The sequence below is a fragment of the Ictalurus furcatus genome, chromosome 24 (assembly GCF_023375685.1).
Source record: "Ictalurus furcatus strain D&B chromosome 24, Billie_1.0, whole genome shotgun sequence".
NCBI classification, from domain to species: Eukaryota; Metazoa; Chordata; class Actinopteri; order Siluriformes; family Ictaluridae; genus Ictalurus; species Ictalurus furcatus.
Window position 1 is genome coordinate 17,961,070 of NC_071278.1, and position 27,020 is coordinate 17,988,089.

Consider the following 27,020-nt stretch of genomic DNA (forward strand, 5'->3'; position numbering starts at 1 on the left):
TTCTCATAAGGTCACAGCAATTATGTAGACAAAATCCTTTTTTTGAGGAAATGTTAGCTGATGATCCTCCAGGGTTGGGGGTTCGATTCCCGCCGATGCCCTGTGTGTGCGCGGGGTTTGCATGTTCTCCCTGTGCTTTGTGGGTTTCCTCCGGGTACTCCAGTTTCCTCCCCCAGTCCAAAGACATGCATGATAGGCTCATTGGCATGTCCAATGTGTCCCTAGCGTATGAATGGGTGCGTGAGTGTGTATGTAATTGTGCCCTGCGATGGATTGGCACCCCGTCCAGGGTGTACCCCGCCTTGTGCCCCATACTCCCTGGGATAGGCTCCAGGTTCCCCACGACCCAATAGGATAAACTGTATAGAAAATGGATGGATGGATGGATGGATGAAAAGTTGCCCCTACCAAGATGGCGCCGTTGTTGACGTGTATGAACGGACGACATCTTGGGACGGCCAACTTATGTGAATGGTCGAGGCGGGGTTTATATGAATACGGGTGGGAAATTGTTGGTTTCACATTTGTCGAGTACACAGCAGGTCGTGTTGTGACGGGGGATGGGAGTGGGGATTTCTCTCTCGGTCTTGTAGTTGCACTCTTGTCTGAAACGTTGTTTTCTTTGTGAAAACGGGCTGTGTAGCCGATAAGTTCGCTCCCCTGCTCGCGGATGCACCTCGCGACATTCGAAAAGCCGAAATAATCTGCGCGCGCTCGGCAGGGTCTGCAACACAACGGCCGAAATGTTCTCGAGCGGAGCAGCGAGTGGTGAGTAACCGCTACAGCGCGAGCGCACTGGCTAACAGCTAGCTAGTTTGTAATTGTTATGCTAACTGGGACGTCTGTATTCATTAGCTATCAAAACACCTGACCAGTGAATGTGTTCATTCAATGAACCTAAAAGCAGGATTGTGTAACGTTAATAAATGGCGAGTTCCTTTGGTGTGTTTTTTTGGTTGTTTTTTTTTAAAACCCCGCATGTTTGTGGAGCTCGCTATGTTATCGTTAGCAAGCTAAAGGAGTCTTTCAAGTGGATGTTGCTAAGTAGCTAGCTTACAAACTTGTCCGAGTTGCTTGCTAGCTGAGCTGTTTTATTTGAATTAGCATGTGTGTAGAAATAGTTATCTCGTTTAAAAATAACAACATAAAAGCTAACTAGCTGTAACCTCCTGCTGCTAGGTAATCTCCTCTCCAGTGTAGCAACAGTAGTTAAGCTAGCTGTGTGTTTCCCACAACCAAACTGTTCCTCGCTTTAATTATTTGGCGCTTCTGGAATGATCTTAAGAAGCCCAGTGTTTAACTTTACCGGTAAAACATCTTCAGTAAAAGTCGTTGGAAATATGACCGAGTTTAATCATTGAGTACTGGTGTTAGCAGACCAGCTAGTGAAGGAAGGAGGTGAGATTTATGAGGCGAGAAAGACTTCAGGCAAGCTCTTGATGGTGTTAAATAACTCCTTCATCTTCCTGGATGAGCCTCACTTATTATTAGTTATTAGTGTTTTTATTATTAGTAGTATTTTTCATAGAAGATGAGGATCTTGCTGCTATTAAGGGTCATCTAGGATATTGGTCTCGGATTCACATACTTGAATGAAAATCCATACTCGGAATGACAGATTAATGTTCAAATTATTATATTTATGAAGGGCCAGTTGTAAAAAAAAAAAATCCTTGTTTACAAAGCTCCAGGTAAGAAACTAACATGGCTTTACCTTTTAACACGTAACCAATATTTATTAGTTCACAACATCATGGGTATGAAATGGCGTTATTTTGTTTCATTGTGGCATTTCACATTTCCAGTTCTGATCTCTGAACAGATCAGACGTCTGATTTGAAATCGGAGAGGAGAATAAGTGCATAATCTGTCCAATCTGCCGGACATTATGGTCCCCCCCCCCTCTGTCACGTACCTAATCAGGCCAGAGAGGGTAAATAAAATAAAATAACCTATAAAAGTCTGTGAAAACACCTTCCTTTCTTAATAAGCTGGCATTCAGGTAAGTAATTAAAAACGAATACATGTTACTGGATAAACTGTAACACACGATCTGCTACAGACAACAAAACGCTTCGTGTTTGAAGGAACGGATAGCTGCATATACACATGGATATAAATACAGCAATTTTTCAGTGCGTTGATCAATTCTGCTGCAATAATTTTTGAGTGTTTGGGTCGAGCTGCTGAAATGGGTCCACATCCGGACCACTGGTTGATGACTACTGGTTCAAACGATACAGATTTCTGATTTTTGGGTCATTTATATTTCTAAACATAAGCCTTTGAATGTTTGAAACAGAGCGAGGTGCTGTTGCAGCCTGTTGTTTTGATAACTTTTTCACATATATATAACTGAACGGTGAGGACGATATCATCGGATATCATTTAATTTTATATGAATTAAGAGGGGTTTTTTTTTTGTATTTTTTTTTTATTAGTACAAACCACATCCTTAACCTTCACTTTCATATCTTTTCACAAACTTGAGTTGTGCGAGTTCTTCTGACTTTGTAAGCGCGCATGTTGGATGTGGTCTAGGTGGGGTAGATTGCTAGACTTTTGAGCTGTTTCTGTGGTCTTTAGATAAAGCGTCGAGGAGAAAGTCTGCAGCGCTGATCAGGTTAAGATCCAGTTTGACACGCGTGACTATCTTCCAAACGTGTCATGTTTCTGGGTTTGATAAACTAATGCCTGCCGAGCATTTCTGAGTATTATAGAATAGACACGGGTCTGTTAAGCTCGTCGGTACATTTGACATGGTAGGAATGACAGTAAGATTTCAATCTTCTCTTTCTTTCTCTCTCTCACTGTGTAACTAATAAACAGTGTTATTTCATTTCTTCAAACATGCTGTTATGTTATGTTATATTGTTATGTTACATAAAGAGAGGCGAAACGGGTTTACAAAAAGTGGTAAAAACTTTGCAGCTGCTATAACGTAAGTGATGACAAGAACTGACTTGTTCTGTGGACCTTCCTTTAAATCTAACTGTAAATTGATATAAAGTATAGCATGCTGTTCTTTAATAAAATTGGAAAGCATGTAATTGTTAGCAAATTACTGTGATGTAAGAAGAGTAAAACACTTTGGGACATTCTGTTATAAGAAAAGAATCAATTTCATATCGCATCACACTGTTAATTTTCATTCATTATTTTCCTGTATTAGCACACAAGCATGTTTTATTCCTTATTTAGACTTCTTGTTTAAGTCTGCGTTTTACACACACACACACACACACAAAACCCTGCTTCGTGTCTTATGTATATGCCTGCACAGCGTAAGCATGTTTGATGAGATTCCGTTTGACATAAAATGCCTTTTTTGATTTTGCACTCGACTTGTGTAAGGGTGGTCTGTTTTATTGATATGACATTTTTGCATGATCACTGTCTGAAATGTATTACTGTGTCATTTTATGATTTGTAATATTTTCTCATTATATTTTCTTATAAATACAAACTGTCTCCTAAAGAGCAACGGTCAAACAATGGAAGGGTTATCAATTGGTAATCAACGCGCCAATAAAGCTGGTCCTTAAACATTATTATAAAACATGAATAATTGAGCATACAGCTCACAATTCTTATCTGTTCACTACAGCAGCTCCTCTGACTCCTCCACCACAAGAGTATGTGTTCAAACCACCCCAGAGGCCAGACTTTGGCACCAATGGTAGGACAATCAAACTGCAGGCCAATTTCTTTGAGATGGAGATCCCCAAACTGGAGGTGTACCATTACGACATCGACATCAAACCTGAGAAGTGCCCACGGAGGGTCAACCGGTAACTCCGAGTTCTTGAGTCACACCTCTACGTTAGACAATGTCAGTGAGTTTTGTATCTAAACAGACCTTTTGTTTTCCAGTGAAATTGTTGAGCACATGGTCCAGCACTTTAAAACACAGATCTTTGGTGACCGAAAGCCTGTGTATGACGGGAGGAAGAATTTATACACAGCAATGCCCTTACCCATAGGGAGAGACAAGGTTAGTGACTTTCTAATGTGAATAGTTTTAAGTTTGAGTGCTTTCATTATTTGTCTCTTTCGTTGTGAAAGTGATTTTGGACTGAAATATCAGCATCAAGCAATGTGACTGGACATAAAAGTACATTTGTAAGAATCATTATAGCCACCAGAGTAAAACCAAATGAGCATATGTAATTTTGTCCTAGGTGGAGCTGGAGGTGACGATCCCTGGTGAGGGGAAAGACAGGAGCTTTAAAGTGGCCATAAAGTGGGTTTCATGTGTTAGTCTGCAAGCTCTTCACGAAGCACTGTCTGGACGGCTGCCAAGCATCCCTTTTGAGACCATTCAAGCTCTAGATGTGGTCATGAGACATTTGCCCTCCATGAGGTCAGTTGATATATTATTATCTCTAAGGATAAAATCAGAAATTTAAAGCGCATGTTTCGGTTTAACGGTCCAGCCATTCCCCACCCGAGTAATTAAATCAGACTTCTCAGAGTCTCTCGTGGTTTACTGAAACATGTTATATTCTTAATTTATAGCAGTTTCTATGGTATTAGCACTTTTCTATGGTATTTTTCCTGCATTGTGTAATTCAACGCTTTAGGAGTATATTTGTAATTTGCAATTCTAACTTTCTTTCAGCAGTGTGCCTTTACTGATCACCACAAGAGGGCACTGTTTGGTCATCTAATAATGTAATTCTGCAACTCAGCCTCTGGATATGTTCGTCTTAACGATATCATGAGATGATTGTTCTACGAGTGCGTTTACATACACACTAATAATCCGATCATTATCTAATGTCATCAGTTACCAGATTATTCGAGTAGCCATTGAAACAGCATACTATGGTATCTTAGATCAGATTGAAACCTTTTTTGGATTTAAGAGGGGGAAAAAAATCCAATAAAGTTCCCCACATTTTGCACAAGTACTGTGATTATTCAGCAAATGTACCCTGTTAATCTGGTGTCTTGCCTTTTTCTTCACACATACACAAACTTAAGCTGATAGAGGAGGAGTAATTTATGTTCATCTCTCAATCAAAAAAAGACAGATTGATTGAGGACAACTGTGTGTACAATAAAACTCCTAAATAAGCATTTAGCAGTAAAGCTATAGACTTGAGATTGGCTCATTACAAGCCAATAATTTTGTGTCACTAATTGTGCCAACCAACTGAGGAAAAACGTCAAATCTGGGATTAAAAATCTTTTTTATTTGCATTAAGAAATGTAATTTAACAAATTGCTTTAATACTTGTAGTGACACTGCTAAAAGAAGTTTGATTGAGTGACTCATGCAGACACATTATTCTCATCAGTAACTGTATTAATGCCGATGAATTAACATAAACACACTCTGTTTATGTCTTCACCCCAGGTACACACCTGTTGGCCGCTCATTCTTCACACCTTCTGAAGGCTGCTCCAACCCTCTTGGTGGAGGAAGGGAAGTCTGGTTTGGCTTCCACCAGTCTGTTCGCCCATCTCTTTGGAAAATGATGCTTAACATTGATGGTATGGCCAGTCAGCACCGTTTTCATAGATTTTTTCCTTACGTGAACGTAGGCATGTAAACGTCTGGATTTGTTTTATTAGTATCGGCTACGGCGTTCTACAAAGCCCAACCAGTGATTGAGTTTATGTGTGAGGTTTTGGATTTTAAAAGCATCGATGAACAACAGAAGCCTTTAACAGATTCCCAAAGAGTCAAGTTCACTAAGGAGATAAAGGGTAAGTGCATCTTGCAAATCTTGCTGATGGTTGCTGCGTTTAGAGCTCCACATTAGAACCTTGACCTTACCGTGCTTTGTGCATCCTGCAGGTCTGAAAGTAGAGATCACACACTGCGGGCAGATGAAGAGGAAATACAGAGTTTGTAATGTAACCAGGAGACCAGCCAGCCACCAGACGTAAGAGCTCTTTTTCATATATTCTGCTAATTAATGTTCATGCTTGGGGTTTAATAATGCGAGCAACATCACTCATAATTTTCTACAGTGTTGGGACTACTCAGTCCTTCAGCGGGCTCACTTGTAGAAAGGGATCTGAAGTGGTAATGTTTTGATCTGAGCCCTGTATGTCATACACTGCTGTACAAATGCACAATAAGATCGCTCACACCAGATGTAGGCCTACTGATTGTAATCGATCCAAACAGGTTAATTCAGTTCTTCAAACGAACACACAAACTGGATTTGAATATCCAAATTGAGTTGCGCAAGTGTATTGTCAACATATCGTCGCTGTCAGGCAGAAACCTCGTATCTGTATATTTCGTCACTATTTTTTTTTCCATAAATCAACGTTATTGATCGCCCTTTACGTCTGTCTGTGGGTTGTCCAATATTTAACCAATGAAAATTATTCCTATGAGCTTGTGAATAAATCTCGTAACTCGACTGGATCCTAAAACTGTCAGGCAAATCCTCATAGCTCCAGTAGGCAGTAGTATTGCGTCAGAGTTGTTAGTAGTTGCTGCACTCAATTGGCCGTGTTTTTCGAGACAACCTCTGCTTGTTTGCAATGCAAGGGCAAATAAAGCTCTGGATGTCTAAATAAGCGCGTTGTTTTCTTTACTCAAGAAGCACTTTGTCTATAACGGCTAACGTTTAATGTATTTGAGGTCTGAGACATACAGGAGCAGAGAAGAGCGCAGGAAAACCACGGCAGGTTGGAGTGAGTTTAATCTAGCATGTGCCGTCTTGTCATAGCCAATATTGTCTTAAAGCCTGCTGGTCAAAAAACTTGTAAGTCCATTTGAGCTTGCTTTTGGTAAAATGTTAATAATATAACGACATGCACAAGTGTCTGACTGTATATAAAGCCACAATATCAACTTTGATGACGCAGTGTTAAATTATTTTAAAAATACAGGGTTTTTTTTCCCCACCGTTTCCTGAAAAGTAACGGTTTTGGACATACAGGGTTTCTGCCTGACAGTGACGATATGCCGTATTTAGTCAGTTTGAACTGAACTAGTGTTTTCCCTCTTATTTGGGCAGGTGAGAATATGGCAATCACACACAGGTGACACCAATGTTCTGAGCAGGGTTGTCTCATTCTGGTTCGAAATGAACCCTAGAGCGGTTCAGACACGGTGCCGTGAGGAAGCAATTTGACCCTGAAAAGTGAACGTGACATGCAGTGTGTTATTACACAGTGACATGACTGACTGCTTTGTCAAATGTAACACTAGCACACGTTTACTTTATTTGCCGACGTGTAAATCGGGCCCTCAAATTTAGTATCTTGAGGCTTTTGACCGTAAGCACTTTTTTTTTTTTTTCTTCCCCCCTCTGCTCTGCCACAGGTTTCCCTTACAGCAGGAGAGTGGGCAAACCATCGAATGCACTGTGGCACAGTACTTCAAAGATAAATACAAACTGATACTTCGATATCCTCATCTCCCATGTTTACAAGTCGGACAGGAACAAAAGCACACTTACCTGCCTCTTGAGGTTAATCAACGTATATTGTAATTTAAGGAGAACTTCTTAATACCTATTTTGATGTCCTTTTCGACTGACTTCACCTCGGTTTGTCCTAGGTTTGTAACATAGTGGCTGGACAGCGATGCATCAAGAAACTGACAGACAATCAGACCTCCACTATGATTCGCGCCACAGCCCGGTCAGCGCCTGACCGCCAGGACGAAATTAGCAAATTGGTCAGTTCATCTCTCTGCTGTGGATTTGTTGTCAGATGTATAGCTGGTGAATTGCCTTGACCTGTAATTTTATTGAAAGCTTTTTTGGATTTGTGTGTGTTACAGATGAGAAGTGCCAACTTTAATAGTGACCCTTATGTACGTGAGTTTGGGGTCATGGTAAGAGATGAAATGACTGAAGTGAATGGCCGAGTCCTCCAGGCACCATCTATTCTCTATGGAGGACGGGTACAAGCTACTTTTGTTTTCCTTTTTTTTCCTCCTAAAGACATAAGTGTGTGATAAGTGATGTACAAGTATATAGCTTATTGATTATGTCCATCTTTTATCAGAACAAGGCAATAGCTACCCCAATCCAAGGTGTATGGGATATGAGAAACAAGCAGTTCCACACTGGGATAGAGATCAAGGTTTGGGCCATCGCTTGCTTTGCTCCACAAAGGCAATGTACTGAGCTCTTATTAAAGTAAGTCCCTGTTTGCTTCTACGTCAGTGTTTCACTTTATAGTACCTTGTTTACAACTTGCTTGCAGTTTCAAATGAAGAGATTCTGTCAGTGTAGGATCTGAAGCTTGGGGCAGAGGTTAACATTCTGTGCTAGTGACTAGAAGATTAATGAGTTCAATATCCCAGTACTGTTAGAGAGCCACGATTGGGTCCTTGCACAAAACCCTTTATGATTAAGATTGCTCAGCTGTCTAAAACTATTCTGCCTGTAAACGTCATTGTAAATGTCTTTATTGCTTTTGGTTCTGCATTCTTTGTAGAGCATTTACAGACCAGCTGCGCAAGATTTCTCGTGACGCAGGCATGCCTATTCAAGGTCAGCCCTGCTTTTGTAAGTATGCTCAGGGAGCTGACAGTGTGGAACCCATGTTTAAGCACCTGAAGTACACCTACCAAGGCCTGCAACTGGTCGTGGTCATTCTTCCAGGGAAGACACCTGTCTATGGTGAGTTAATCTCTACACTTACTCTATGCACAACTGTATTTCTATCTATGACACAGATTTTGATGGCTGATGTTACTGCGTGCCCACGTTTTATAACCTGGTTTCTGTGTCTCGTGTTCTCAAAGCGGAGGTGAAGCGTGTCGGGGACACAGTTTTAGGAATGGCCACTCAGTGTGTCCAGGTGAAGAACGTCCAGAAAACCACTCCACAAACACTGTCTAATCTCTGTCTGAAGATCAACGTTAAACTGGGTGGAGTCAACAACATTCTGCTTCCACAGGGAAGGTGAGCGCAGTTTAGGTCTTAAGGAAGATGCTTACATCAGCAGAATGTTTAGTTTGATGTGTTGATGGTGGAAGTTTGGAGTAGGGTTTTTTTTTCTGAAATAAAGCTTTGATGCTTTGCACTCCAGGCCCTTGGTTTTCCAGCAGCCTGTAATTTTCCTGGGGGCAGATGTGACTCATCCTCCAGCAGGAGATGGAAAGAAACCCTCCATTGCTGCAGTAAGTTAAAATCGACGCTGCAAAAAGTCCAATTTTGGGGGGGGGGGGAATGATACGAAGATTTGTGAGTCCACTTGGCTCTGCTCAGAAGTCAGATTTACTCAAAACAGGTCTTAGCTTTTATAGCATGTTGCATGACTACCTGCAAAATAAGTTCGTTGTTAGAGAGATTGTAAATGTACACATCTGAATAATTATTAGAGATGCACCGATACTAAATTTCTCAGCCGATAGGTTGGTGGTTCTGCCTTTTATGTCTTCTTTTAAATTAATAATAATTAATTCCACAATTCTGAAAGAAATGCAAATAAACTTTTTTCTCTCCATTTCAACAAGTTGTTTCACAGTAACTGATCTCCTAAACAGAAAACACATTACTCAGATTAACATTAACACATGAACTCAATTCGGAGGATTAAATTAAGATTTCTTAATTTATTGAATATTAATTCATATTAACAGAATTAATTCTAAAAAATTCTAAAAAAAAAAACAAACCTCCTGTTAGTCTCACATTCACTCACCACAAACAAAATCATTTGTATTTTATCATTGAACATGAAACTGGTAATATATAATATAAACTCTTGTATATATTAACATTTACTGGATATGAAATATACACTTTACAAAAAATTTTCTGTAAGATATATTTACTTGTGTATATATATTAATTACACCTTTTTGTCAACTCATTTTCATTTAAATCTTTGAACGGTGTACTGGTGCTTTTAATTCAGCTCGAGCAGCGCGGCAAAAAAAAAAATTTAGACGCTGAAACTCCCGCTTCACTACTGCAGCGTCCGGTGTAAAATGTTAGCAGTGCAGAGCTTACAAACTGCAGTTTTGTGGTCATTCCACACAAGAGACATCATCTTTACACACAACACAAAATCGATGTGTTTTCCCACCCTCTTTTGATTGACAGGATATAATCGGCCCTGAATATTGGATGTTTCTAAACTATTGGCCGATAGTGTTGTAGTAAAATTGCCTTTATCGGCCAATACCGATTATTGGTCAAAACATCGGTGCATCTCTAATAATTATTGAATAATCATTGATAACTTTCCTGAGATGATTGGCTGGGGTGATGTCAAAATTGATTTTCATGTAACATTGTGTCCCAAAGTGTTTTATTCTTCATGTATGGCAACAATTTGCCCGTGTTAACAATTTTAATTCTTTTTCAAATGCTTTTTTATCCAGTTACAGTTACATTTAATGTTGTGGCAGCAACCTGTGAAGTTAATAAAACAAAACAAAAAATACATGTGTCGTGTTAGAGGAAAAACTGCATCAAATCTTTCCAATGTTGAAAACCAAAAGGATCAAGTTTACATCTGACTATTACAGAGCGTGGACACCATGGACTCTGCCGTAAATGCCAAATAACTATCTTCTCACCGAAAACTTCACCATTCCCACAATTACACACGTTTTATAAATCCATGTATTGGGAGTGTCTGCCATATAAGTTTCTGTTTTAGTTGTTTCTAAAGAAGCAATGCTATATTTGAACAAATACACACCTATAAACCTGTAGTTTACCAACCTTCTGTTATACAGGATTAATCCTCATTTGGCTAAGTAAGTTCCTGTCTGGTTTTAGGTGGTTGGTAGCATGGATGCCCACCCAAGCCGATACTGTGCCACAGTGCGGGTTCAGCAGCACCGCCAAGACATCATTCAAGACTTGGCAACAATGGTGAGAGAACTGCTTATCCAGTTCTACAAGTCAACCCGCTTCAAACCCACACGTATTATCTACTACAGAGATGGCATTTCAGAAGGTCAATTCAATCAGGTAAACCATTGACCTATACGGGACATTTTCCTTTAAAACCTTTCCATTTTGTAGTCGTGTATTGACTCTTGGTTTTCTCAAGGTTCTGCAACATGAGTTACTGGCGATCCGTGAGGCCTGTATAAAGCTAGAGAAGGACTACCAGCCAGGCATCACTTTTGTAGTAGTCCAGAAGAGACACCATACCAGGCTTTTCTGTATGGACAGGAACGAGAGGGTTAGTTATTTCAGTAACGTTACATCTTATGTATTGCAGTTCTTGAGATGTGCTTTTGGGTACCTTATTGGTTCTGTTTGTTTTAGGTTGGAAAGAGTGGGAACATCCCTGCTGGCACCACAGTCGACACAAAAATCACTCATCCGTCAGAATTTGACTTTTACCTTTGCAGCCATGCTGGTATTCAGGTACTAACCTCCTAGGATGTTTGAAATTGTACTTGCAGGTCATTTCTATTACCTAGGCATCAGACACGGTTGCCTAGGTTGCAGGAAGAGTATGAAAACTGCAAAACAGTTCCATCTGTTTGAAATTGCAGTTTAACTGTGCTCCTGCATTTGTTTCTGCTTCTAAAATTATTATTATTATTATTATTTTAATAAAAATGTTACCTGCATGCTAAATTCATACACAAGTAAAATAAGTAAAATATTGAAATTTGAGTGATTTTGCAGCAGGTTTCTGCAATACCTTGCTTACATGAATGAACCCTTCCACAACGCTTCCACAGGGTACCAGCAGGCCTTCTCACTACCATGTGCTGTGGGACGACAACCACTTCACTTCAGATGAGCTGCAGGTACTCACATACCAGCTGTGCCACACCTACGTGCGCTGCACCCGCTCTGTCTCCATTCCTGCGCCTGCCTACTATGCTCACCTTGTGGCATTCCGAGCACGCTACCACCTAGTAGACAAGGAACATGACAGGTATGCAACCCCGAGGTCTTATTGTCATGGACTTTTTCATTCTTTGGTATAGGACTGGTTGATTTAACGAATACAGGATATCATGTTCACTATATGATTTTATAAGATATGGGTTTTCATTACAATTTTATGTCCGATTGTAAGCAGCTGATTAGATGTTAAAATTATGAATTGTAAAATTGGTCAAGTTTACAGATAAGCAAGTGTTAGTTTTGTGCCTGACTTGATTAATGCTTATTATAATGGTTGTTACGCCAGCAAAGGAGAGACTATATCTGGAAGGGTATGTTCAGAAAGCACGTGGGTGTGATTGGTGAGGTGTCCGCATACTTTTGGCCATGCCGTGTGTGTTGGGGATATTGATTTGTCTGCTTGTGTCTATGATGTCTCTTGGCAGTGCTGAAGGCAGCCACACATCAGGCCAAAGTAATGGTCGAGACCAGCAGGCCCTGGCTAAAGCTGTTCAGATCCACCAGGACACACTGCGCACCATGTACTTCGCCTGAGCCTGGCCAGAGATGAGTCTCATATCCTCAAACACCATGTGTCTGTATGTTTAACATGCCCCATTCATCTTGGGGGGCCTCCAGATGTGCACATAGTTAACTGGCAACATTTCACACATTCAAGGTCTCTGTATTTATTTGAGCTTCAAGAAAACATTTTTTTTGTCCATTCGTTCTATGCCTTTACACTGACAATTCTGACTTTGCTTTGGGGTTTATATTATTAATAACATTATGATTATGCCAAGGCTGATGGAATAGAAATTTTTGACATATTTGTGAAACTTCTATCAGCACTGACCCAGAAGGACACGACTTCAGGACACGAGTACTTACTGTTCTTTTTATGTTTCTTTCACATTACTAACAAATCTGTCAGTGTTGTCTTTTTGTTAGTCCTCAACTCAGTCACTCTACCGTAGTTGATTAAGTTGGTTTCTTGAGTAACAACTGACAGATTGTGCTTTATATTGGAAACCAAATCTTTATATTATAATAAGGACACTTGGAACAGTTATTTGGGACAGTGGAAGCTTAATCAGACAGAAATTTGTAGTTCTCTCAGCATGAGAGGAGTGTTTTGACAATCAGCTGTCTGGGTCTGAAGAGGGAATTCTAGTTCATACAGGACTGGTTCCTGAGACCAGCACCCTTTCTTGATCCAAACCTGTTAGTGAGTTATCCTTTTTCAGCCCTGGTTTCCATTTTATTTTCCCCAACATTATTATCTGTTAGGCTATCAAATTTAGACTGTAAAGAGAAGTACTAATATCTTGTGTGAGAGATTAGTCTCTTATGTACTGCTGATTATTTTTTTATTTTATTTCTACCACACGTCCGACCTGAAGCTTTGCTTTCTTAAAGGATCACTCCATTGTTTTCAGACTAATATCTATCTACTGCTTCTGTAGTGTATTACTGATTACTACTTTATAATAACGACTTTTTCTCTATCCTGAGAGAAGATTGGAAAGCCTGTTTCTGTGAAACTTCCTTATAATGGACATCTAAAGGCAGCTGTTGTATTACCGTAACCATTTACAATACCTGACTATATAACACACAATCAGAATTAACCCTTTGGTGAGACAGGCATCAAATATTTCCTTATGTCATTTTTATTCCACTTTCCAACACTGGGGCAGTAGGGTAAAAACAAATTCTGGTCACTTACACTTTACTTAGGATTTTATGATCTCGCGTGTTTGTGTCTGAAATTTCGTCCCATCTGCTAAAAGACAAATTATGTAGTGTTTAGGTTTAAAGTCCAATTTATAAATACCTGACTGAGGAATTTACAAAAAAAAACAATTAAAGAGATAAAGTTGTTTCATATTACTGTTACCACGCCCCAACTTCCCTCAGGCCTCTCTTTATAAAAAAGTTTTGAGTAAATGAGTTTTCTTATCTTTTCTTAGTGCGCAAAGAAGTCTGCGATCATTTTCTGTGATAATTGCCTGTGCACTAGAGATGCAGTGGATAGAGCTAAGGTTTAACAAACCCTGGAGTATTACTTTAAGTGTCTTGTGATTCTGTCAGCCTCATACACTGTTGTAGTGGTGCATGAATCATGATGTAAAGGACAGATTGCTATATATATATTTTTTTTAATTATTCTTATTTTTTTATGTATCTAATTATGTCCAAGATGGTGATCTGCATATTGTTTGTTTAGATTTGTATACACAGACTGATGGCTCATGGAACCATGGCCTTAATGGTAGGAAGGTCTTGAGGGTTATGGGAACGTGTTTGTTGGTTATAGATATCTAGTCAGCCACATTACACTCGGATGTGTTAAGCACCTTATTTTTTGCCCAAATGTCAGTGATAACGCAATAGCCTTTACCGTAGAAGGTTTTTGACCATTCTATTGATTCTAAATTTGAGTACTCGTATTGTGTAACTCTTTCGCGGCTCTGGTGCTGGAGCTCTTCTCAAGAGCTTTGTAGTGTCATTGGGTTCATCCAATAGGCGAGTGGTTTTAGTTTTTATTAAAGGCTTTTGAGATTGTGAGGTATATTCGCAAATGATTCAACAATTCGTTAAAATTTAACTGCTATTGTAGGCAATTATTTTATTTTATTTTTTTTTTATTCCTGGTATAAATGCAAATCTTATTGGAACGTTGGTTAGCTTCCCCATGTTTCACTTTTAACTTTAATTAACCTAGAGCTGAACATTTTTAAACTTTTATACCTATGCATTTATAGCCAAGAGATTTTAGTGTGTTTTGTGTATATAATGATTTTAGATAATGTGTATTGTAGTAATTTTAAGCTTTAATAGAGTGCATAGGCAAAAACCCTCTTCCTGTTGTAGCAGTATTAGCCTATAGAATGTTATATTTTTATTATAGTAGACAATTAGATACAACTTTCAGTTAGTCCTGTTAGCCAAGAAAGATTACAAATATTTAAGCATACTGTTATCCTACAGTAACTGAAGCACAATGAATTATTGGTGCTAAACATTTTCCTGAAACAAATATTTTATTTACCATCAGATCACGGTAAAAAAAAAAAAAATCATCAACCACGGAACTGATTCTTAGGGTTGAGTTTCTTTAGCTTCCTTTGAACTGTGTTGCAGGGGCATTTTTAGTTCTCAGTCTCGAATACTTGACTTGGTTATTTTTCAGATTTGATGCTGGTCTCTAAACTTGCAGATGCACTTTGAAGGGCATTGGACATGTACTATTAGTAATTGTTTGGAAATGGCTTGATGTCCTACCTCTTGTTGCCTGTTTTTAAATATAATGGTAACATCACTGCATTAGTCATTTCTTCATAATTACACAAGTGGTGGCGTTAGAATAAATTCTTTCTCTGAAAGTTTCTGGGCATCTTATAGTGTCACTTAGCTTAGAAATGACCAAAAGGCGTATCTGTTCAGAGGCTGTTCTTGGTGCCATTTTAAATCTTTTACATTAACTGCCATATTTTTTTTTTTTTTTTTTTTAAATAATAATAAAGTGCTAAAGATTCAGAGCTTTGAAGTACCCCTTCGTATGGTTAAATTGAAATTCACCAAATGGATTAGAAAGAACGTTATCTATTGTCAATCTTTTGTGGAAGTGAATACGGTCATGTTCGGCCAAGCAACGCATTCACGTTGTACATTCATACATTCTTTACCCCACTGGCTGCTAATTTGGAACAAAATATGTTGTCATTTTCCATTCAGATTTTCCTCATCTTTAGAGCTAAATATGTCTCTCTTAGCTTAGGAAATAACCCGAAGTGAACAATTTAAACCTGTTCCCCCCCCCCTCCCCCCCCATGTTTTTCAATTTCATCTTCCTTTTTATTGGTTTTCAATGATGCAGTTCACTTTGTCTTGTAAATATGACAGTGATCAGAGCTTTTACTTTACCTGAGTTTTTAGTATTTTACCTTTTAAAGCCAGCACCTTAGATTGTCAGAACTCTTAAGCATATGCAATTCTTATGTAATAAAAGAAAATGTATGATTGAGGTGTTTTTGCACTATATGAATCAGTGTGGACTGGGTTATTGTTGGAAAGATTAGAATGTTGGTTGTCCTCTTCAATCACCATAAACGCTAGTGGATACTCCAGTTGTTTTTGAGGTGGTTGTACATTTTGGTGCATGTGCATACACGCACACTGGTGCAGAATCTGAAGCTACACATAGATAATACGTCCTGACATTTGAGTAACTATGCAAAAACTGATTATGGTTCCGAGCCATTCATCTTATGCTCAAATTTGTTTAGTTTTACAGTGATCCTGGTGATTTGTAAGTAAGTCTGATTTTGAATTTAAACTTCATTCTTTCAAAGACATTAGGACTGGTTTTATATAATGTCTTAAATGTAATGGAGTGATCTTACAAAATATGAAACTGGCATTTTGTGTTCAAGATTTTTTTTTTTTCTTCTTTTTTTTTTTTTCTTTTCCCTGCAGAAGTTTCATGATGTCCAGTGTAATCCAAAACAAATGACAATGTAATGCTGGATTGTGATGAAATTTGATGGTTTTAAATGAATCCTTTTGTCTATGCACAGCACGAACATATAGCACATATCAGCATTTTGTGATAACCTGAAGAAGTTGAATGAGAACCAGCATGGTGGTGTTTTGATATTGCAATGCAGAGGTACCCTCGTTTGGCAAATCCAAGAGAATGTCTACCAAATTAAAGTATCCCTATTAACGAAGTTCAACTTCTAGAGAAAATCAACCACGTACGTGAATCACTAAACTATCAACTGTTTTTCTAAATGTATAGCCAGGATTTTACAGATCTGATATTTACCCCGGACCAGCAAGAGTCGAATGAATTTCAGTTAGAGGAATTGTGCATTTTAAATAATGCTCTCTAATGGATTAACATTTCTCTAACTTTGCACTCTAACTTTTGCTTGTATCTGAATAGGTTAAGCAAAGTCTCATGAAAATAAGACTATAGTGTATATGAAGATACTTAATGGCATAAATAATACACGTACATGTATATCTGATGCATTTCAGATGTGTGTGACCAAGTTAACATTTGTGTTTGGGCAATTATTACTGACATATGGACAAATCCTTCTTTTGCTTGTGTTTGAGGTGCTACACTGTAAAAATTGTTTATATTTAGGGCAATATTGTGGTGTTTGTGTTTTATATTTTAGTTCATTGTATCATTTCTGATAGCATTCAATTCCATACTACCAATGTTTCAAATTATAGCCTGATACCTAGGTTCTCATTTCGAACTAAGCATCTTGGCTCCAATCATTGCCCATCATCCCCTAGGAAATTCGGAAAGTCACTATGTGCACAAATAAATTATGTAATAGACATTTTTGCCAATGCCATTTTACGCCATCTGAATATTTACAGGTGTGCATTCTAAAATGATTTTTACTAAAAAATCAGCAATGTCTCTTGTTGATAAGTGACATAAAAATAAAAAAGAGCACTAGCTTAATAACCTGGCTTTTTATACCAATTTTGATAACTACCTCAGAACAGTTTAGGGTGCTAACCTTCTCTCTCTCTCTCTCTCTCTCTCTCTCTCTCTCTCTCTCTCTCTCTCTCTCTTCCCCTCCCTCCTATCTATCGATCTCTCTGTCTATCTATACACACATCTGTACCTATTAGGAACACCTGTGCATTCATGCATAATACTGTGTCAGTAGTGCAATGCAGAACATCATGCAGATACAGGTTAAGAGCTTAAGTTAATGTTCACATCAAATGTTAGAATGAAGAAAAAGTGTGATCTCTGTAATCTCTTTACCTGTGGCGTGGATGTTGGTACCAGATGGGCTGGTTCGAGTTCAGAAAAAAGTTGACGATCTGGGATTTTTCACACATAACAGTCTAGAGTTTACACAGAACGGTGTGGAAAAACAAAAAGACATCGCGTGAGCGCCAGTTCTCTGGCTGGAAACGCCTTGTGGATAAGAGCGGTCGATGGAAAATGGCCAGATTGGTTCAAGCTGCCAGGAAGGATATAGAATCTCAAATAATCACTCTTTACAAGTGTGGTGAGCAGAAAAGTATCTCAGTATGCACAAAAATGGGCACAGAATCACCCAAACTGGACAGCTGAAGAGCACCTAGTCTATTTCCAGTCTTCAACGATCTAGTTTGGGTGCTCAGAGCCTGTACTCATGATTGCCTCAGATTCTTATGCTTGGTCGACAGGAGTGGAACCTGACGTGGTCGTCTTCTGTTGTAGCTCACCCACCTCAAGGTTTGATGTGTTGTGTGTTCTGCTATGCTTTCCTGCTCACCACGGTTGTAAAGAGTGATCATTTGAATTATTATAAACTTCCTGTAGCTCAGACCAGTCTGGTGATTCGCTCATCAACAAGGTTTTTCATCCTGCAGACCGTCTGCACACTGGATTGTTTGTTTGTTTGTTTGTTTGTTTATCATGCCATTTCAGTGTAAACTCTACAGAGACTGCTGTCTGAGAAAATCCCAGATCAACTGTTTCTGAAATACTCAAACCAGCCCATCTAGTACCAACATCCATGCCACGATTAATGTCGCAGAGATCACGCCTTTTCACCATTCCGATGTTTAACGTGAACCTTAACTGATGCTCTTGACCTGTACCTGCATGAATTGTGTTTTTTTTTATTTTTTGCATTGTGCTTCTGCCACACGATTGGCTGATAACTGCATGAATGTACAGGTGTTCCTGATAAAGTGGACGGTGAGTGTATATATAATTTCTATAGTACATGACGAATAATAATAGTGACCAAACAAACCAAGCCAATACTGCATTTTAGATTTAGCTTTTTCAGAAAAGATTCTTTTTTTATTGTCGTCTAGATGAGGACAACCTGTCAAACAAAAAAATATAGCGGACCAAATTGTGAAAGGACTTTCTGTGGACTGTAAACCAGCGTTTGGAGAAAAAAAAAAAACTAGTCATAATAGATTAATCACTTAAGTTTGTTTCAAGATATTCTCATTAGGAAACAATATCGCCTTCTGTGGTAGTTTGGAATAGACGCAGCACAAGGATAGGTTGCTAATAGGGCCGAGCGGTATGACGAGATGATCTTGTGTCATAATCACGATAAACATGATGATACGCTGTTCTTGATGATGAGTTTCGTCATTATCATCAGGTGCCACTGCTTTTATAACTTACTGTATAAAGCAACTGACTGGACAAAACATTTTTTGTACTAATTGGTTTATTTTTAGTTTTGCTTTGTTAGCAAAATATATCGTGTATCGCAAAGATGTTTTTAAGTTTTGTGATTTAATATTTTTGCCATATCGCCCATCTGTAATTGCTAGTTTCTTGTGAGTGAACACAGAGCAATAATTGCATCATTACTCATGTCTACAGAGTGCATCATGGTTTATTTCCTTTAGGTGATTGTGGTTACTCACAGAGTGGCATCTGAATGCAGTTAGATTTGGTATGGTTGTGAGATGATAATCATCCGTAGTGACGTGCCGTATTTAGGATCACGTATTGGCTTCCAGTCGTCCCAGTCAGCACTGCTCTGCGTTTGCAATACTACAGAAAGGCAAATTTGCAACATCCAAAAATACTAGCGTGTTGTACTTTTTCCCTTTTTTTTCTTCTTCTTTTTTTTTTTTCTTTTTAAATGTCAGTCCAAGTTTGGCAGCATGCTTTCTAACAAACCAGCTTGTCCACACCGCGCTGTCTGAATGCTTGCATTGGCCACGATTCTTCTTTTTGAGAAATGTTCAGTATTGCAATAAACAAAACAAGGGTCTTTTTGGTGAAAGCTCCACAGCAAGTGTAAGCAGGTTGAGAATAAGCTATTTCAAATAGTTTTGCGTGTAATTTTTACCTTGCAACGTTTTACAAAGGGAATTTACAGTTAAATTAAGAATGAAATGTGTTTGCAAAATACGCTCTACTGATACACTGGCCTGTTTCCGTTGGTTCAAGATCAAAAAGGTACAAAGGGTTTGAAAATAAAATCAATATTCTTGATTATTTTTGTTGAGCTAGACATCCATGTTGTGTGTTTTGTTTGTGTGTGTGTGTGTGTGTGTGTGTGCGCATCAGCATCTGTCATCTCCTGTATTTATATTTGGTGATAATTATTTTTAATTTGATGAAATTCATTGTCACATCAAAGAATTTATACATGAATGACTCACGTAACCTTGAGTGAATGCTGCATAGAATGATCAGTATTTGTGTATTGCACTTTCTAATCAGTAAAAAAGAAAAGAAAAAAAAAAAGAAGCCCTGTTTAAAATTGGGCAGAGAAATTAAAAGAAAATTAAGACGAGGTATATTCTGCTATAATAGGATTTTTTTTTTTTTTTTTTTTATTAAAGAAAAAAAAAAGTGACTTTTCTAAAATGTGCGTAGACATGAAGTACCTCAGAAGCCTGATATATGCTGCATCAACTTCATTTATTTTCTTTTCTTTTGTGAACCTCACTGTCTCTCGTACATACAGTAATACAGTTTTCCCTACAGAGAGGTCAGATGTGCATGCAAGGCAGTGCGTACACCTTTCTAAAATGTGTTTTGGTTTGATTAATGTGTCTCTTTAACAACAGTATTTACATTGGCTTTTTATTTGGGTGAAAGATATGTGTTGTAGAGTACATAGGGTATTACATTTTTGGAAAAACAAACAAACAAAAAAAAAGCATTCTGTATCAATTTTTTTTTTTTTTCACCATTCCTGTTGGTTTCATACTAATCCGGCATTTACCTTCAGAGGACATCGCAAATGGCAACTAATTAGACGTAGTCCTAAAAGACTACTGACTCAGGTATTGCCGTTTAAGGGCTATATCTGCTACTGAATCTCTGCCCTGTACTCACTCGCTTGTCTTAAAGTAGCCCTGGAACTGTATTTATGGCTAAAACATCATACAGTGTATCTGGCCTTAAAAGGTGCACTATTAACCAGACCATGCAAATCCTGCATTGTTCTACATCACTGCCTATCATGTACTAGTTTGTTTGTTTTTTTTGCCATAAATCTACCTCCTGGGAATGTACGAGTGTCCTGGATATGCTAGATAGTAAATAGATAGTTATGATCATCTTCCATTAATATCTCTTCTGAAAACTCCAGGACGTTCCGGCTGAGGCTGCGTGTCAAACGTGTTTTCCCATGTTCATCTAAGCCATAAAAATGACCAAAGTTTTTAGGAAGGCATTCCAGTGGCACTGCCTCGCAGGCTCAAATCTCCCCCTCGTTTCAAACATTTCTTTCTTTTTTTTAAATTCCTACTTAAGCACCTGCCAGATTGAATTTACTGTCATTCCTGTTGAGAGCTTTTCTATCTCATTCTTGTATTTGGACTTGCCGCTAAGCTCTGTGTCTTTTTGTTATTTTATTATGTAAAGTGTGAGCTTTGAGATTTTTTTTTTTTTTTTTCTCCTCCATTTATGCTTTTATTATGATTGCAAGCTCAATATATGCTGTAAACCCTGATAGAATATAATGTGAATATCATTTAATATAGTTGACTTTTTTGCTTGACTGTATATGGCATTGATTTAATAAACTTGAGTTCCCCTCACTTGCTTTATGTCTCCTAAAATCTTGATTTTGTGTGCTGTTTAGATGTCAGGAGCAGCGTAGACATGCGACGTCCTTCCTTAAGTTTATAAATGTTGGGGGAGGATGGGCAAACTGTGAGGAAGAATTTGCGTGTAATATATCAAATAAAAACATCTGGATAGGAAGACCATGAGCAGGTTCGCGTGCAAGCCAACAAACTGTAAGGGAGAATAAACAGGAACTGTATATCCAATCTTTTGTAGCGGCACAACAAATTAATCTCCAACTCATGCAGGAAAAAGAATGATCATGGGAGCAACTTGTGTGAAATGTCATGAGTGCTCAGAGGAGCCTTTTTTTATTATTATTATTTTAGAGCCCTCTGCTCTCTGTGAGGTGAATTAGAGTAGCGATATAAACAATGACGAGACTTTCAAACCAACCTCGCCTCTTCTCACACAGGCTTCTTAAATGACCTTTTGTGGACACAATGGGGCAGACCTGAGCAGCTCAGTTTCACCCGGGGGGCGGAGCCAATTTCCAGCCCATTTTTAAAAATGAAAAGGTTTAAAAAGAAATGGCCTAAAATGATTAAATAGTCAGATATACTACAGTTGATGTTCTTAACCAAATACTAGGGTGTCTTTTAAAATTCTATGATTATTACAGGTCCAGAAACATATTACACATTGCACCTTTAAGTTAAGTTACCTTTTCCACACTGTTACCTTTTAAGTTAGCAGGCTGTTATCAAACTCCCTCTATAACTACTGTATTTGCACCATTACTGTCTAACAGTTTTCCTAGTCAAACAGAACAACCACCCTGTTTTAAAGAGTTTCTATATTGGCCAGAAAAACACTTCAGTGATCTAAACTTTTCACGCGCACACAAATCTGGAGAACTTCAGAGATGGCAAAGCCGAGTCAAATTTTTTTTTAACGTACCTCTTTGTTCCTTCTTGCGGCGTCTATGTTGTCTCTTAAATGATAATATTCTTACGTCTAGACAAATTCCTCAACATATAATCTACGTAAAATATTACATGTACAACTTGATTTAAATACATATATTACTATTAACATAATAGCCCAGATTACACTAAATAAAATTTTTCACTGTTCTAGAGCTTTTCCACTCCGTAAGTGTTTGGCTTTATTACCGCCCTCGTGTGGAGAGGAAAAAAAAAAAAAAAAGTACAGGGGTTGATGGAGGAAGCGCAGACATTTTACCCTGGGGGCGTGTTCCCCTATTCTAACCATCTGTTTTGCCAGATTCTGCTTTCATTCCTGTTTACTGAGATCATTCTGTTGGACATAACAAGCTGCTTAACCACTAAACAACATTCACAAAATAAACACCGATGATGTGGAGTCTCTTGAGCACATTATATTGCAACCAGGGGAGCAACTGCACGTTTGCTGAGGGGTATGCAAGATCAGTGTTAGCGCCCCAAAACCTGGATTTTAAAAAAGTGTTTGATGCAACTGAGCATGTTGTCATTTTCCAGTCACTTGCAAATATGGCTTTGGAAAAAAAACTTATTTATCCTTTATAAAAATGTTATACATAAATATGAACAGCTCTATCTCCCTGACACATGGAACATCCCAGAGACTTTTTTTTTTTTTTTTACCTGGAATAAGACAAGGATGTCCTATTTCCCCTTTCTTATTTATTTTGCCGGCAGAAATGCTTGCCATTTTGATTAATAAGGACAGTAATGTTGAGAAGCTAAGTGTATTCGCTAAACAGATTGGAAGTAGGTAATTAGCTGATGAAACTGCACTTTTTTTTTTTTTTTTTTTTTTAAGAGTCGATAGAAAATTAAAAAGGCTATTCATTTGGTAGGAATTTTCTCTAGAGCATCTGCTTTATATTTAAATATAAACAAATGTGAGTTAATAGCAATTCATGGCTGTGTCTTCAGCTCCTTGTATAATACAACCTATCAAAAATTCTGTAAAATATTTAGGTGTAACTACTACGAGGGACAACGAGCAGAGTATTCAAGAAACAACAAGCCAAAACTCTGCTCAGTAATGAGTTACATAGTGATATATCAATATTTGGAAAACTTCTGTATGGACTAGGGGGAGGTGCAATAGCAGTACCCTGATACTAACATGTTGAGGTTTTAGTGTGCGTGTAATGCTCATTCTTTGCTTTCTGTAACTCCTCGCTGTCCCCTACAGGTGATGATGGAGAACAGCTGCTCCAAACGATTTGGCTATTCATATACTATGGAAGCCATGGAGGCCATTAAAAGAATGAATGGGAAGATGTTGGGCAGGAAGCCAGTGTATGTAGCTCTGTCTAAGAGCAGAGAGGAGCGCAAGCCTTACCTCGCCCGGACAGAGCAGAGGACGGGGAGCAGCCGGCCTACCAACCCCCCGGCAGAGTCAGCACAAGGGGACACACAGGGTCCAGTCACAGCGTGACTCACAGCCGTCCTTTTAACGTCTTTCAGAATGGTCTTGTTGCCCACTACCTAGGGAGCTTCCTACTAAACAAAGCACATGTGGAGAGACATTTCTTTTGGATGCAGTAATATGATCTAGAATAGTGCAATGTAATACAGTTTTACAATAATATTATATAACAAGATAAAAGGTTTGAGAATTATTGTTATATAAAAATATCTCAAATCTGTACTGTACCTATAAAACACACACACACACACACATAGAGTAACACGATTCTCCTTTTCTCTTTCAGGTTGTCCCTCTGTCACACCGACCCACCCACCAGTAACGGAAATAAGTAAAAGATGAATAAATAAACACTGCTTAAGTTAAAAAAAATGCTGCACAAATGGTCTTTGTATTTATCCTAGAAAAGAAATGTTGGTGTAAACGACTCACAGCAACAGCAGTAAAGGTGCTGCTCTGTAAATCTGGTTAAATAATCAGCTATAAAATTCCACCTCAATAAAATGGGTTTTAATTACAACCCCAATTCCAAAAAAGTTGGGACGCTGTGTAAAATGTATTTAAAAACAGAATGCATTGATTTGCAAATCTCATAAAACCATGTTTTATTCACAGTAGAAAACATCAAATGTTTAAACTGAGGAAATAATTTAAAAATAAGGTCATTTTAAATTTGACGGCAGCAACACGTCTCAAAAAATTGGGGACGGGGCAACAAAAGGCTGGAAAAGTAAGTGTTACTAAAAAGAAACAGCTGCAGGAACATTTTACATTTAATTATGTTAAATGGCAACAGGACAGTGCCATGATTGGGTATAAAAACAGTATCTTAGCGAGGCAGTGGTTCACCAATCTGCGAAAAACTGTGTCTACAGAATGTGCAAACAAAGTGATATGCAATCACTTGATATAATAAAATACATTTTTGAACTCATTTAAAATGCTAAACAAAAGTTCAATAAAAATGTTTCCTTAGATTATTTATAACATTTTATGAAAGATTTTCAAAGAATGATTTTGGCCCAAGCCCCCCCCCCCCAATTAGATGATGCCTCCTAACTAGCTTAGTTTGTAGATGTCATGCACATATATATGCACAGTTTACCATCTACGGTGTCTAGATTCAGTCCTGCACTTTGACAGAATACATATTGTACTAAACCACACATATTTATGTAAAATGCATAACTTTTAAAACTGCATAGTAAAAAAAAAACAACTTTACCAGATGACGTGACATCATCCTCCTGTCCGGGTGTCCTTTGGCATGTGACATTCTTTACATTCGTTCTTCATCCAGACATGAATCAACGGTAAAATGTGTGCTTATAATAGAAACCACAGACAGGCCTCATAAAAGCATCAAGTCATCCAGTTAAGAGACTTTGATTTTCCATCCTGCTCTCTTACTGTTTGAACAGCTCAACTCCAAAAACATGTCCAGATTCCAGTATTAAAAAGTAGCTTCAGGCAAAGTGTCTAAAACAGTAAGCTATAAAGGTCCAGTTCTCTATCTTTACATTTTTACATTACAATTGCTACAAAACCCAGACTTTATGTTTTCAAATCAGCTGCCATTTTGTTTCATTTTGTTCGTGAAGTGCTCCTGAAAAATCACAAATACCATTTATAAATGATTACTTCCTCGTGGATGTCTGATTCCTATTGTATTGATTGGTGTTTGTTGTATTTTTACAGTTCTGGACCTTTAATGTCCAAGATTAGAAGATGACATGGAGCCCAGATATTGTTTAGCTAGCTTAGCTAATATTAGTGATGTAGAAAACCTTGGGTGTTATATGACCATAAAAATCAAACTCATAGAAATCACACTTGTATCCACCTGAGACAAACAAAGGCTAATGTTTAGCTAGTCAACAGCTAAAAAACCTGCTAATGTTAATGAAAAGCAGTGAAATTGAACACATTTGGGCTAGTTTACTAGCAATTAACCAGCCAGCTAGCTAAGTTAGCTACAGTGCATCCGGAAAGTATTCACAGCGTGCTTTGTGCTTTTTTTGTTTTTTATTTTTAATACATTTGCAAAGATTTCAAACAAACTTCTTTCACGTTGTCATTATGGGGTGTTGTTTGTAGAATTTTGAGGAAAATAATGAATTTAATCCAGTTTAGAATAAGGCTGTAACATAACAAAATGTGGAAAAAGTGAAGCGCTGTGAATACTTTCCAGATGCACTGTAATGTTAGCGATAACTGTTAGTGATAATCTAAAGTGGAAGGACAACAATCAACAAGGGCTGTTTATAGTTTGCAATTTTGTTAGTTTTATAAACACATACCCTACGATTTATTGTTTTACATCGATTTAGAAAATAAAATTATAGCACAGTGCTGATACCGCTTGTTGATTTGATTAGGTTTTCTGAGAGGAGACATTTAGCATATTTGGAAGGCGTCTCCAGTATCAGAGCTTTGTATCAGCTGTAACGTCAAGTTTTCCAACACTTTAGAGTAATCAGGACAGACGGCTTTGTAGTCTCATGGTAACAAGCTGCACTGTTTTGTCTTATTAACTTCTAGAGACAGAGAGAGGCTGGGCTGGAAACAACTGATTTCAGCTTTTGTAATGTAAGTGATAACACGAACTTACTTGTTTTGTTGACTCAATTAAATTTAACTATAAACAGACAAAAAGTATGAGTTGTCGTTCTTTGATAAAGGAAGAAATGGCTGTGGTATTCGACAAACAAAACAATTTGGGACTACTGGAAAAGAGTCACCTCCTCATTGATTATTTTCCTATAACAGCGCATACCATGATGTTTTATTCCTCCCTGCTGAAAAAAACCCCCAATAGAATCCATCACAGCCATTCTAATGGTTTCCACTACAAATACCATTACAACCATCGACCATTAAACCATTACCATTATCAGTCCTTAATGATAGACATAACATGCCACCACTAGAAGGCAACAAATTACCAGTAGAGACCCACAGGGACCATTTCAGTTTCCATTAAAACCAATACAATTCCCATTATAACCATTAAAACCATTACAAATTCCATGAGGGTTTCTATTGTTTAGTTTGTTTGTGTGTTTGGTTTTTTTTTCAGCAGGGTTTACATATACAGGAGTAATTTCATTTATAAATGAACCAGTTCGTGTAGAAAAATGTTTGAAATTCTCTGAAGACACAGATTGCTGTTTGACTTTCTCCAATAACTGGATGTGTACTGTAATATAAACCTGAGCCTTGAGCAAAACTCTCAACCCTCAGAAGCCCAG

General features: G+C 38.0%; 1 protein-coding gene across 3 annotated transcripts; it reads left to right on the top strand.

Moving 5' to 3' along the window:
• Nucleotides 1-24,037, top strand: ago2 (argonaute RISC catalytic component 2). Of its 3 annotated transcripts, XM_053612857.1 has the most exons (20): nucleotides 4-768; nucleotides 3,608-3,791; nucleotides 3,874-3,994; nucleotides 4,182-4,363; nucleotides 5,363-5,499; nucleotides 5,581-5,715; nucleotides 5,807-5,894; nucleotides 7,295-7,442; nucleotides 7,532-7,651; nucleotides 7,757-7,879; nucleotides 7,984-8,117; nucleotides 8,419-8,603; nucleotides 8,729-8,888; nucleotides 9,016-9,106; nucleotides 10,719-10,913; nucleotides 10,996-11,130; nucleotides 11,217-11,318; nucleotides 11,642-11,841; nucleotides 12,239-12,391; nucleotides 23,533-24,037. In XM_053612857.1, the coding sequence occupies exons 1-19, from the start codon at nucleotides 744-746 to the stop codon at nucleotides 12,345-12,347; spliced, it is 2,574 nt and encodes an 857-aa protein (XP_053468832.1). In that variant the 5' UTR covers nucleotides 4-743; the 3' UTR covers nucleotides 12,348-12,391; nucleotides 23,533-24,037. The 3 variants fall into 3 exon arrangements, with proteins under 3 accessions (XP_053468833.1, XP_053468832.1, XP_053468831.1); XM_053612858.1 differs by lacking the exon at nucleotides 23,533-24,037 and having other exon boundaries at nucleotides 1-768; nucleotides 3,611-3,791; nucleotides 12,239-21,696; XM_053612856.1 differs by lacking the exon at nucleotides 23,533-24,037 and having other exon boundaries at nucleotides 12,239-21,696.
• Nucleotides 24,038-27,020: the final 2,983 nt, after the last annotated feature.

Coding starts and splice junctions, on each gene's coding strand:
- ago2 (XM_053612857.1), top strand. CDS start 744: ATGTTCTCGAGCGGAGCAGCGAGTG. Junction 7,443..7,531: donor ACACTTACCTGCCTCTTGAG/GTTAATCAACGT, acceptor GGTTTGTCCTAG/GTTTGTAACATAGTGGCTGG. Junction 9,107..10,718: donor AGAAACCCTCCATTGCTGCA/GTAAGTTAAAAT, acceptor GTCTGGTTTTAG/GTGGTTGGTAGCATGGATGC.